This window comes from Etheostoma spectabile, chromosome 20 (assembly GCF_008692095.1).
Source record: "Etheostoma spectabile isolate EspeVRDwgs_2016 chromosome 20, UIUC_Espe_1.0, whole genome shotgun sequence".
Lineage (NCBI taxonomy): Eukaryota > Metazoa > Chordata > Actinopteri > Perciformes > Percidae > Etheostoma > Etheostoma spectabile.
Genome location: NC_045752.1, coordinates 11234502 through 11247779, shown reverse-complemented (window position 1 = coordinate 11247779; position 13278 = coordinate 11234502). Strand labels below are relative to the sequence as shown.

Here is a 13278-nt window from a genome sequence, read left to right as displayed (position 1 = left end):
TATCTATCTATCTATCTGCTACTACTACACGAATACATGAACACATCTGTATATCAAGCAATCTATCATAATCTCAGTTCATATTTTTAGCTTTTGAATAACTTATTTTCTATGGGGAATTCATAGATTCCATATGTGTTAGTGTAGTAAGAGAGAAAAATTAGACTGTATGCAGACATTTACACTTGTCTTTCTTTGTCGTTTTTATTTAAATTGACTTAAAGTAGTCTGTTCATTGTTTCGCCTCTGACCTTCCAATTGAGGTAATACACAGAAGTTAGGCTTTTACATTTTCTAAGAGTTCCATGGTGTTATTTGGCCTACATTACCACACCCAAACTGATCAATCACAACAAAGTTAGGGATCACATAAAACAAGCAGACCAATCACAATTGGTCTTAATTATTTTTATTAATTGAAGGCAGATCAAGTTGCCATTGACATATAGTAATACATTTCTTTCATGAATTTACGATCACTTGTATTTATTTTTCATATGTGACACGTATGTTATACATATCCTGGCCAGAACACTCTAGAAATAGATGTTGAGAAACAAAATTTAGATCAAATGTTGACAATATGAACAAGTAAGCACAGACTACAAGAATATCAGTTTAATACTGAAATGTGCATATGACACTGAAAGTCAGTAGTATTCTTATAATGTAAAAACAGAAGCCAGTACCGAACAGCACTAGTACAAAAAAGCCAGGCACTTAGACAATCACAAATTAATACACGGTCTCTAATAACCTATAACTAACAAAAAAGGTTTTCTTCAAAACTGACAAACAGGGAGATGCAGCAGTTGCACTTTACTTTCACTGGCTCCTTTCAGGCACTTTAGCTTATTATTGTGACATACAGTATACACATACAAGTCCAGGATGTTAGATGTGTTGTGTAGTTAAGGCAGCTTGGTAATCAAGATTAGTGTCTAAATCTTTATTCTCCACAACACTCTGGCTTTAATTATACACAGGTTCAGGTTCGTCCCATACAACTGTTCCACCCCTTTATTACACATTATAGACTACAATACTTGGAAATGTGGAGACACATAAATACATGGTACAGGTAGTGTATGCAGTAAGTACCTAAAAACAATAAATACAATTTTTTTTTTGTGTAAACACTAAGACCACAAGTCTGTGAGACAGATGATTGATTAAATTCCAGTTATTATACATCACAATATTAGAGTCTCCTTCATGCAAAAGCAGACTAGAACTCCCAGGAGTCCATCCACTTCAGGCCAGCCATGGTGCTGCCCGGCTCGTGTGCCAGAGGACCCGTCATACCGTAGGAGAGTGGATGGAACAGGTAGAAACTGACAGACGGAGAATGGATTACTGTGATTTGTACAAAGTAAAAGAAGCACTTTTAAACTTAAAAATGTGTTTAGGGAATCTAAAACCAGGCTAGCCGTTTCCTTTGCTTCTAATCGTTGGGCTAAGCTAAGCTCAACTCTAGCTGGCTGTAGCTTTAACTTAACCGACAATTAAGTGTGGTATCAATCTTCTCAGCTATTTCTCATTAAGAAAGAAAACTGTCGTATTTCCCAAAAGGTTTATTTATATCACAAACACTTTTTCTATACATGTAAATGCAGAAATGTTAGGGAGAATCAAGGGAAAGTGAGAATTAGATGGATGCATAATCACAAATTAAATGCAATAGACATCACAAACTGATGATGTACTGTTTATGACAATGTAAGAATCAACTACAACACAGTTTTCCTTCACTATAGTTACTCTGCCAGCCATCTCACCTGTAAAGTACACTGAACAGAAGTACCATTTGCCCGAGTTGCTGCAGAAGATCAGAATAGGGCGGGCGGAGTATCAGGTCAGTGCTTTTCAACAGAATGTCGAATGTAATTCCTGTAAAAAACAAACAGTGAGTGCTTTGACCACAATCCTGTGACCAACATGACTGCTTTGTCTGTATCAGGGGTTTTCAAAGTCTCACACTGGAGGCTCCCATCGGATCGGACTAAATTAAAGCTGCACTGCACTGCCCCCCCGCCCAACAAACCTGTCTACTCCAATACAAAAAAATAATACATTGATTGTGCAACTTGAAGTTAATATTAATGGATTGCCTATTAGGATTCTTTGTCTTGTTTCGATTTGGGGATAATTATACTCTAAGATTTGGAACCACAGTGACCACAATGCTTTGGGGAATGTAAACAGTATAATGTTGCAATTGAGTCACTGAGCTGTGGGGAATTTAAGCCTTGTTTTAGCATATAATACATTTACATTTAGGTAAATTGGCACCATTAAAAGTATGCCAAATTAGCTCTTAGCAGTTCCTGTTTGCAATGGTCCCATGGATGGAGACAACTATCACTGTGAAATTTAAAACCCTGATGATTCTTAGGCAAGTTTTGGAGTTAAAAATGAGCTTATCTTTTTTCAATGATTTCTAAGTGGATTTACGGATGTTTAGTGATGAAATGATATCTTCAGCAAGTGTAAATCACACTGAAAACAAAACAATATGGGTATAATGTGCATATGTTATATTTGACTCAGTTATGACTGAGAAGAAGAACGATTTTTTTATGCAAATTGTGTGCTGCAAGTACTTTGATTGTCTTTCACTTCATGCAGTATCTTTACCACATATCTCTCTCTCCTCCCTCCCTGCAAACCTCTGGTAGAAATAATGAAAGTATCCAACATGCAGTAAGAGATTTGGTACCTGTTAGCATGCTGCTGAAGAGCATTGCAGGAAAGTAGTGGTGGTAGTAGAGGACACGGCCCATTGTATAGAAAGGTGCATAGTGCAGCAGCCAACCAAGGAGTAGCAGTCCTCCTCCTCTCATAAGCACAACAGAATGCTCTGAAAGACAGAGTGGAGTGCAGAACATTTATTTAATGTTCAAATCATCTTTCCTTTTATACTGCTGCTGCAACCACGACCAGTCAGTGCCACTATCAATAAGCACACCTATTCTTTTTTGGCTCAATGAGAAACCTCTTTGGAGGGCTATCGACACCACTGCCACCATGATAGGATACAATCCCAAACTGGCCAGGTTCATCCACCAAACCACCTGCAACAGAGTATTTATAGCGTCAATGTGCGCTGGTCAGAGAAGAGCGACAGCAGGAAAAATCAAGCAAGCCTCAGACAGACTTACAGGGTTCCCCAGCAGGTAAACACGATACTCTGTGTCATTCACTCCTGAAAACCTCAATCCCTAAAGAAATAAACCAAAAACATTTTAGTTTAAAAGTAGTTATACATATAGTTTAGTTTTTTTTCCAAAAATTAACTTTATAAACATAGATCACTCAATGCACCTGATAGTTGATGGGCCAATGCCAGGGTTTTGATTTCATCTCATTGTCTTTGGGTTTCAAGCCACTGTTACCCTAAAAAGACACATTTTAAATCAATAAATGATTTCTATTAAGACACATTTATTTTAAGCACAGATGGATTAACATCTTTTCTCATTGTTTCTTACTCTTATCATAACAATGTGGGACTCCAGTAAGATCTCCAGAAAATGGGGCTTCAGCACAGACAAACTAATATTGGGCACTGCCAGAACATGCAAGAAGAAAAGGAACATGTTGGTTAGTGTTTGACATCATAAAGTATAGACAAAAACAAAGGAGCACAAAGAGTGTTTTTATCTTACATTTGGGATTGATATGATCTTCAATATTCCACTGGGAGCTTGGCGTCTCCTTCAAGTAGGGACTACAGGTCACCTCCACCTGTTCCCAGCCCCTGAACAGAAACAAAACTTTTGCTTTGACTGTCCATACATATAATGGATGCTGAACAGAAAAGGAGGAGCAGAGAAGACTTGTCTTTACCACTTTGGGAGAGTCTTGCCAGAGGAGTAAAGCACACAACCAGTCGCTTGGTGCAGAAAGCGGACTTTGCTACGCAGCACCTTCACCAGGTCACCATTCCGTCCTCCACAAACCTCCACCTGCCACAGGTCATTGGTGTCACCTGTGCCATTCTAACAACAGAGCATGGTGGAGATGTGTATTAAGCTTGAAGACAGACAAACATACAGTGGCTTGCATAAGTTTACACACCCATGCTAAAGTTGAGTAAAAAGCATTCCAATCTCTAGGTATGGTGAAGGGTATGAGATGATGTGGGACTGTTATAATTCTAAAGGTCAAGGGAACGTTATCAGGATGGACAGTATCCTGGATCCATGAAATAACTGGCCTTTAAAAATACAAATCGGCCTGCCTCTATCAGAATTTAACATAGGGGTGTGTATACTTATGCCCCCTGTATTTTAAGGAAGAACATTTATTTATTTACAATACATTATTCATTCATAAAGAAAAGTGGTGTCCTTAAACGTTGGATTTTTCCTTTTTTTTAATTAAGGCATTAAGATCAATTTCAAAAAGATGTCCTCTTTTTAGTCAACTAGTCAACTGTGTAAACGTATACAAGCCACTGTGTGAGGATATGCAATCAGAATCCTGTTATTAATGCTGAATGAGGCAATTAATAGTTTGGCATCTCAAAACCGCATAAAAAAGTGACTTCAACACAAAATAAACTTCATCCAGAAGTTGTGTGACATGTCATCTGTCAACTGTACAGAGCAGTAAGGTGAAAAAAGTCCTTTTTAGTGGTACTCTATGTTATGGGTCTACTCACAATGCCATAGCCTGTAACTTGGAAGTGTTTCTTGGTCAGAGGTGCTTCATGCAGGTGACCGTGAAGGTTACGGGTTGTTCTGGAAAGACCAGTAAAAATTAAATTATCACAAATACATGCACATAATTTGGATTGGAATGACATTGCATTATGAACATTATATAACGTTTTTCATTTGACTGCTCTGTGGAGTCATAATTCTTACTCTTTGTGCTCCAGTCGAATGATGTCACCATGACGAACCAGATCAGGTGTTCCAGATTGAGCTTAATAGGGATAAACAATTAGAGGCTCTTAACTTACATCATGGCTCAAATGAATGCCAATGGTATCTCTAAACAGTAAATAAACCCTATGTGCTCACATTCATTAGCATCCTGTCTGTGAACAAGCCACAAATTGTTATAGTCCTTGTGGAGATAGGCTGTCACCTGTAAGGAAATGGCAGAGAAAACTGTTTATTTAGAATAAATAAAATGACCACAGATAATGGCATGTTTGAATACGCACAGCATTGCCTGACCTGCTGCTGCCTTGCTCCCACTCCCTCGGGGTATAAGTGCCAATGAGAGTGCAAATAGCCTCCAGCAATACGGAGGTTTTTTACTGTGATGGTGGAGCCGTATGCCAGGTCTATATTAGAACAATGACATTGCTTCAAATCATTACCAAAACACAAAAAAAAATTACATTGAATGAAAAATTACATTTGATAAAGACTTTCAGTGATAGACTAATTCTACCAAAATGCACCACAGGAAGTCATTCCTGCCTGTGGCCATCAAACTTTATAACTCCTCCCTCTAAGTGTCTGACACGCAGACACTCAGAGAGGTTGATACTGGACAATATTATCTGTATTATATGTTTTGTGCAATAACACTGGCCTGACATGTGTGCAATACTCAACTACAACAATTATTATTATTATTATTACTTTTCACCATTGCAATTCCTTAATTATGTTAATTATGTAAATAATGTATAATAACATTCCTTTAACTATGTATGATCAATAAAAGTATTTCTGATTCGGATTAACAATAAAAATAGAATGTTACTTTGTGAAGTGAGTAAGAAAACATTCAGCCCATCTGGCTGCAATCAATACAAAAAGAATGGGAAAAAAATATTTTTGCCCAAATGTTCAATTTAGTTTTTAGTATTTCAACAATTGTTGTGTTTGGGACTCACACTCAGGCATGGATGCGTTGTGTAGATTGTTCCCGATTAGACGGGACTGAAAAGCTGAGCTGAAGAAACCATCTCCTGGTCCACTGGTAAAAGAAAACAATCATTATTACTCAAACAATGTGGACGTCATCACGCAGTATTTAGGGTGAGATGAACAGTAATCACACTGTATCCATAATATAACAAGCAGACACACCTTTTGTTCAACACAACAAAGTGGATTGCAAATATTGTAACATAGAGGAAAAGTGGAAGCAGGATGAGTCCAACAACCCGAGCCAGGAAGTGCTTTGCAATTTCCACCTGGAGCCAGAAAATAAGGTGAGAAGAGCCTAACAGTCAAATCTCGAGCGCTACTCATCAACATAATCAGTTAACCAGTGCAGTTCAAAATTTGCTGCCGTTTACCAGTGTGAGGCTCAGGTCTCCCAAAAGCCTCCAGAGGTCCCAGACTGTATTTAGTCCAACAAGCAAGATGATAAACAGACCCACAAACTTTACTCCCAACGCTCCAGCAAGGCTTACACCAGTCAGTACCAGCCACAGCCACCAGTGGGCAGCAAAAGGGCTGGAAAAAAGTTAGAAAAATTACCACATCGCATGAAAAACTATTAGCCAAACCAAAATCAAAGTCCTAGCGGTGTCCTACCTGCATCTCTGCTGGCTGAACTTGACCATGCTCAACACTGCTGCCATGATGAAGAACATGAGTATAGGGTCTAACAGGATGTACTGGGAAATGGTGATAAAGCCCGTGTCTGTGGGATGAAGAAAGTCAGCACAAAGGAATGGGTTATTTGACACGTAGATATTCTTAAGGTCCAAGACACTCCTTATATTTATCATAATTGCTGTTGGTAAGATCAGCAAACGAGACACAACATTAAATGAAAAAAATGGCCAATATGGAAGATGACTTATAAGTCACTTTAGACATGGTGGTTTCCTAACTCCCAAAACGTGTATGTGCAGGTTCCATGCTGTTCCTTTTATTTTTTTCAGGTAAAAAAAAGGATATTGGAAGGTTGAGTAGTTTGTGTATTAAACAAGATGATTACTCACCAAATATGAGCAGGATGGCAGTAATAAGGGCAGCACTGTGAGACTGAGACAACTCCAGCACTATGAGGTAGGCAAAGACCGGGAGACAGGAGCCCAACACGGCACAAAACTAAAGGGTAAGAGGCGGGACAGGCACATCAGCAGCCTTAATGTCTTATCATTTAAAAGTTGTGAAAAGACCATATCTATATATTCAAATTGCATTGTTAAAGAATTAGAAAAGAGCAGGTTTTCTCGTGTGGAAAGCAGCTTACCCCTCTCATCCCCCAGTAGTTGTGATGTTTATATTTATCTCCTGGCTTTATGAAAGGAAAGGTGCCATCATAACCAGTCATGTAACCGGCGAGACCTATCAGCATCTGCAACGGATTAATGATGATCAATACTTATACTAGAGTGGTTTCCCTGAAGACACTACACAAAAGGGATGCTCTGTGATCTCACTTTTCCAAGAGGAGGATGGACATCAAAAAAGAAGGTCCTGTTGATGTAGTAGCTTCCCATCTTTCCAAAGTGTGTCTCATCCCAGCTGGAATGAGTCATCATTCAAAAAAAAGATTACAAAATCTATGCACAAAATGGACATTCATGCATTCATGACTTTTACTCACCACACATGAGGGGGCTCTGTTATCTTGTAGAGGCGTGTAGAAAAAGAAAGCCCCACTACCAACATCAGCAGCACTCTGGTTGGGGGATCCTTGCTAACATTTTCTCTGGCCAAACACGGAGCAGATGTCCCATTTGAACACTGAGTGTGTCCAGCCGTCTGATTATTTTTATCCTTTGACAAAGGAGTGAATGGGCTTTGGAGGGTCTTTTCTGAGGTGGGAAAGATTTTCCTGTTTCGTAGGGTTGAAGTGTCCCCTGTCTTGTTCCATTGTGTAATGCATTCTTCCTTTGCCATTAGTGAATGAAACCTGTAATAAATTGACCAGACCAACTTCCAAACCTGGAAAGTCTAGCTTATATTTTGGTTCCACTATCTAATCATGACGTTACATCCACAACAGTTAGTGGGTGATATCTATATTATGCGTAACTGTGCTGATATTATTACACATATTTGGTACATTGCAGCCAAGCTATTAAGACATTTTAATCGATAACATACTTATCCTAGCTTGCTAACAAAGTGTCTTCTCGTCAAATGGCGGCATTCCACACATTAATGTTTCATATTGTACATTTATGATTACAAATTGCTAACTGTCGTTATCGCCTCAAATTATCGTTTTAATATTCAAGATTTAGCTAGCTAGCAACCCAACGAGCAAGAGAACACGAGTAGTTGCAGCTCGACTTAAAAACAAGTAAGATTCGAGGTGGTTTCTGGGAGGTGTATTCCACTGTGTTATTTATGTGGGCATGGTGTTGAAGGGTAAACACAATTTCCCATAATTCTTTTGGGACAAATCCCAGGTTAGCCAATTGGAAAACGTTTTGGAAAAGATGGAAAAGCAGTGATGTGCAGCGCTATTTGGCCACCAGAGGGCAATGTAGTATAATAAATCATTCTAATATTAACAACCTATTTTCCCCTTCTTAGTTGAGAAAAATACATTTCACAGGATGACTGCACTACTTTTTTGGTAGCCATAGCTACTTTTAGATTTCGACTCAAAACAAATAGTTTACATAAAATGTTGCATTGTGATAGATTAAACTACACAATATATGAATCTTGACCAGCTGCACCTTTAAATGTTGCTTACATGCTACTACACTAAATATAATACTGTACTTCAATTATCCAAGAATAATAATTTACTAATAAAATGTACTTTATTAGTAAATTACTGTACTTGTAATGGAGTATTTATACACTGTGGTATTACTACTATTACTGAAGTAAAGGATGGTATGTCTACCATCACTGCCAAACATACACATCTGACCACTTACATCACAATAGCTGCACCAACCTGTTCAAGAACTACACTGCTTGGTGTAAGAAAGTCTAGTCTAATGAACATCTAGTGCTTTTATTATAACTAGTCATAGTATACTACATACTACAACTAACCAAGTATTCTTGTTTTAATACAAATGATACTCATCATTCCCATTCTCACATCTCACTTATTTGTTATTTACTCATCATTCTCATTTCCTATTTCAGAACTGTCCATAATGTTCATACTGTTCATATTGTAATATAATAACACAATATTATTTATCCCAGTATCCTTGCACTATGCTCTACATTTAAATCATTTTTATTGAACTCTTCGTTCACTCATGCCTCTATATTGTTTCTGTTTCGAGTATGTATATATTGTGTATATATTAGTGTGTATTCTGTTGTTTTGGTTGTTTTGTGTGTAAGCACAGTGTGAGCAACAATGCTCCAAAGAAAAAATCCTCGTATGTGTCCTCATACCTCGCAAATAAAGCTGATTCTGATTCTGATTCTGATAAAGTAAATGTTCAAAGTAAATGTTCAAAGAGACTGATATTTTTATGTTTTTATTTTGATGACTGAGAGTGATTACAGTCAAGAGGTAAACAAAATTAATGAGCATATTTCCAATGACCACAGCTTTACAACAAGACAATTAGTTATTTGTGGTTTTGAAAGACTTGAAATATTCCAACTGTGACTTTAATGTTAGACTTCCGGTCTGATGATTTGAACAGCACAGTCAAGTACAGTGCACATCAAGTGGAAACATTTGTACAACTTGGGTTTATAAGTTATGAATGCATGTTATTAGGAATAGGTCATCAACCTTAGTCATCCTCCAAAGTTAGAATTAGACTTTTATGTTTCTGCGCTGCTGAGAGAAGTTCAGTCCATTAGACAAGTAATGCCGTTATTTCCTAAACCTGAATCTAAAAGACCAAAAGGTATAAGTGGGAGTTCAGAAACCACATGACTAGGCCAATACTGTCTATGATACATTCATGGCATAAGGATCCAACAGAGACTAAAAGAAATATTGTTCACAATTACTTATATTTAGCCATAAAGTTGTGACGCACAGAAGTTAGTGCTTGCATTTCAAAAGCATCGTCTTTGTAATGAACTCGAAGAGACAAAAAGGTCTATGATTAGAACAGTGCTGCCACTTCCAAAAAAAAATACATTTCATTGTCTGCTCCACAGGGCAGGGTATACACACAGTTCCTCTGGTACAGTGTCAGCCACTCTCCTCATACATAAAAAGATAGGATTTAAAAAACATTTTTACAGACATGTATAAATCTACAAAGCTATAATGCCAGATTTTCTTACATTTTATGTTTTATGTCAAACAAAATATTGGTTGTGCTATAATGCATTAAGAGAATATGTAACAAAAATAATACATAGTACTAGATCTGTACAAAATATACCAAACCTCTCCAACGAAGCCTGTGTCTTTACATGCATTCAGAGATGCACACATGGGAATGGTCTTATGTGAGTTCTGGGATCCTTCTGCGTGTCTGACACTGGTACATAAAACTAACCTTTCACTTCAAGCTGTGATATTTGTGGATCATTTTAACAAATTTACCGTCCTGTGGTTTCAGAAGTAGCCTGGAATCAAACTTTGAGTCATGGTAAATATTTTTTTTTACAAATGTATAAATTAATACTGTCAAAAAGAAAACAAAAATCGGGATCAGCAACTGAATCCATGTTGTCCTACTTCATCGCTGGTATTAAATGGTGTCAAACAGAGGAAGGCAGGTTATACCTATTGCACCTTTTTTAAACATTACATAGATCATCATATACATCTACAGGCTTCCCAGGTCAAGGTAAAGGCCGAAGTTTGAAATGTGTACATTTGGCTGTGTTAACCTCTTACTTCTTGGTCCAGAGATTCTTCAACTTTAGCTTGTGATTAATCTTGAAGAATAGAAAGGCAGTAGTGGGAAAAGTTCTTTCTGTGAATTTCTGATGTTTATCAACCCTGGCATTCGTTTAGTCCAAGGTCAATGCTAATTACAACGACTGTGTGAGGAAATTGGTGAGAGGTTTGACGGTGTGGCCCAAGCTGATTTATGAGACATGAGACATGACATATGACATTTATTCTCTCCCCATGCTGTCTCTGAGGTCAATTGGTGAGGCAAATAAAACAAGAGGAATCAAGTATGCTCTCTGAAATAGGTCGCTTTCTTAGTTAGCAGAGGCCCGTCATGTAAATGAAATAAATAACACAACAAAAAGAAAGTGACAGAGAAAAAAATGTGGAAAATATATCTGCATATTAAATTGCCTGGGGTTACTGAATAAAACAAAATCAGTCCACAAAATCCCTTTAAGGCAAATGGATATCTGGTGAATACTAAATCCCATGTAATACATTCACTGCGCAATCCCTGGTCCTCTTTAATGTGTATGAGGGGGTATGAATGTGTTCTGTGCTGAATGCACATGTGTGCAATGTATGTATGTTTAGGTTTGTGTCTGTATGTGTGTGTTGGGAAGAGTTTGGACGTCTCAGCGGTACAGTTGGAGGTTTAGTGCGAGGCCCTTGGGGGAAAGGGCAGAGGGGTGTAAGGTGATCTTAAAAGAAGCAGGAATAGCCGGCAGTCTGTCTCAGTTTCCTGTCTCCACAAGCCCCGAGGCTGGGATCTCTGGGATGCATCTGTGTGGCTCTGCGGAGGCCACGAAGCCCGGCAAACAGGTGCACTTGTATGACCCTTCTGTGTTGGTGCACTGCCCGTTCTGACACAAGGGAACCTTGTCGCTAATGTCCTCACACTCGTTTATATCTGCAGGAAGAGGAGACATGACAAGTTAGTCAGCAGGGAGCTGAAACAGCTGCCTGCACAACATCTGCTGCTGAGTGGCCATGTGGTTATGTGAGTAGTGGGATACAGAAATACTAAAATAATTCATACTTTTGATTTCACTTCAACCGTTCTTTTTTTTTTTCTCCTTTTTTCCCTTAATTCTTTCTATCATATCCTATCAGCAGAAGACTTTGAAACTCAACTGTGGAAGAAAAGTGCTTAAGGTGCTCAGAATATTTAAACGTTTATAATCCTAGAGCTGCAATGATTGGTTGATTACCGGAAAGAAAATGAATCTGCTACGATGTTGGGAATCTATCAATCGTTTTTTTCTAAGCAAAAAAGGCCAGCTATTCTCTTGTTCCAGCTTCTCAAATATGAGGATTTGCTACTTATCTTCTTCTTACATTAAAGTGAATTGGATATTTTGGAGTTCTGGACTGTTAAGCTGACAAAAGAAAAAGACGATGACTTGACCAAATGATTATTTGAGAAAGTAATTGGCAGATTCATTGCTAATAAAAATAATCATTAGTTGCAGCCCTATACAATTTCATGACAACTGGGCAAATTCCAGGCATGGATGAAGATGATGTGATCAAAAGAATCACGTGAATGAAATGATTGAAAACGGCATGCAATCTTGTTAACAATAAACAATTGTTTTTAATTAGTTCCACAAAAGTTCACATTTGGAAGTACAAGGTTTTCACTCAACACCAAGGATATGTTGCATAATATCTCATCTTGTTAATCTTAAATCAAACATGCCGTCATATTGCGTGTCGGCTGGATGGGGTCTGAACTTGAATTCCCAGCCATCTCGAGCACTCAACTGTTCAGAACGATGGTAAAATTAACAATGCATTGGATTATGTTTCCTTTAGGCCTTCAAGTGATTTTGCTTTCCCCTTTTTCAGCCCGGGAGGTCTGATTGTCATTTCATAGCAGTCCTTCTAAAATGACCCTCCTGTTTATGTCATGCTCTTCTAGGGAATTGCTCATAGTGATATTTATAAAAAGAGGCATGGCATGAGTTGCACAGCTCCCACATTTCCACAGGGTTGAAATTCAGTCACTCTCCTTGGGAAAACGTCTGGCCTTGGAGCTGATAAGCTTGTATGCAGACAGAATATTGTAATCATAGCATTTAATTACTACAAGAGACTTACTTTCTTTCAAAACAAACAAAGTACACTTAAAAGATATAATATCTCATGGAATATACAGAGTGGCAAAGATTCAAGGCCTCCTTACTTTTGGCCAAGTGTGAATTTCAGACCAATGGGTAACACACGATTATTTTCAGAAGTACATGGCTTTCGTTAGTTCCCCATTAAACATAACTTAATGCAAAGTTGTAAAATTCAAAGCTTCTCCTTGAGCTTGATGATTTACTGCATGAAGGGTGACCTCACTGAAATTAATCCAAGACCTGGCTCTGAAAGGCTTAAACCTGAAGATTTCACTGCGGTTTGATTTTAAGATTCAACATCACATTTTGAAACAAGATTTAATAAAGTGATTTATTCCCTATTGAGTCTGGGAAGTCCATAAACATTTTCATTTGGATGGCAGTCTACATGTGGGTTTGTTGAAAAAAATATCAAAGATTCTGGGGA

The 13278-nt window shown here is 38.0% G+C and overlaps 2 protein-coding genes across 5 annotated transcripts in view; both read right to left on the bottom strand.

Moving 5' to 3' along the window:
- Positions 1 to 592: 592 nt before the first annotated feature.
- On the bottom strand, positions 593 to 8237 carry pomt2 (protein-O-mannosyltransferase 2). 2 transcript variants are annotated; one of them, XM_032499492.1, is made up of 21 exons: positions 7534 to 8236; positions 7367 to 7451; positions 7177 to 7281; positions 6923 to 7031; positions 6510 to 6618; positions 6269 to 6428; positions 6057 to 6163; positions 5861 to 5943; positions 5190 to 5299; positions 5031 to 5097; positions 4872 to 4932; positions 4667 to 4745; positions 3850 to 4001; positions 3669 to 3760; positions 3492 to 3568; positions 3325 to 3396; positions 3162 to 3221; positions 2969 to 3074; positions 2720 to 2860; positions 1779 to 1890; positions 593 to 1334 (listed from the first exon to the last, which is right to left on the bottom strand). In XM_032499492.1, the coding sequence occupies exons 1-21, from the start codon at positions 7827 to 7829 to the stop codon at positions 1229 to 1231; spliced, it is 2289 nt and encodes a 762-aa protein (XP_032355383.1). In that variant the 5' UTR covers positions 7830 to 8236; the 3' UTR covers positions 593 to 1228. The 2 variants fall into 2 exon arrangements, with proteins under 2 accessions (XP_032355383.1, XP_032355384.1); XM_032499493.1 differs by lacking the exon at positions 1779 to 1890 and having other exon boundaries at positions 7534 to 8237.
- A 1138-nt stretch (positions 8238 to 9375) lies between these two features.
- Positions 9376 to 13278, bottom strand: part of LOC116669592 (latent-transforming growth factor beta-binding protein 2) — an 86212-nt gene continuing 82309 nt past the window's right edge. For all 3 annotated transcript variants that reach the window (XM_032499488.1, XM_032499491.1, XM_032499489.1), the window contains exon 41: positions 9376 to 11635. In XM_032499488.1, coding sequence (XP_032355379.1) covers positions 11460 to 11635 — 176 coding nt within the window. In that variant the 3' untranslated portion in view covers positions 9376 to 11459. The remainder of the gene's footprint in view (positions 11636 to 13278) is intronic.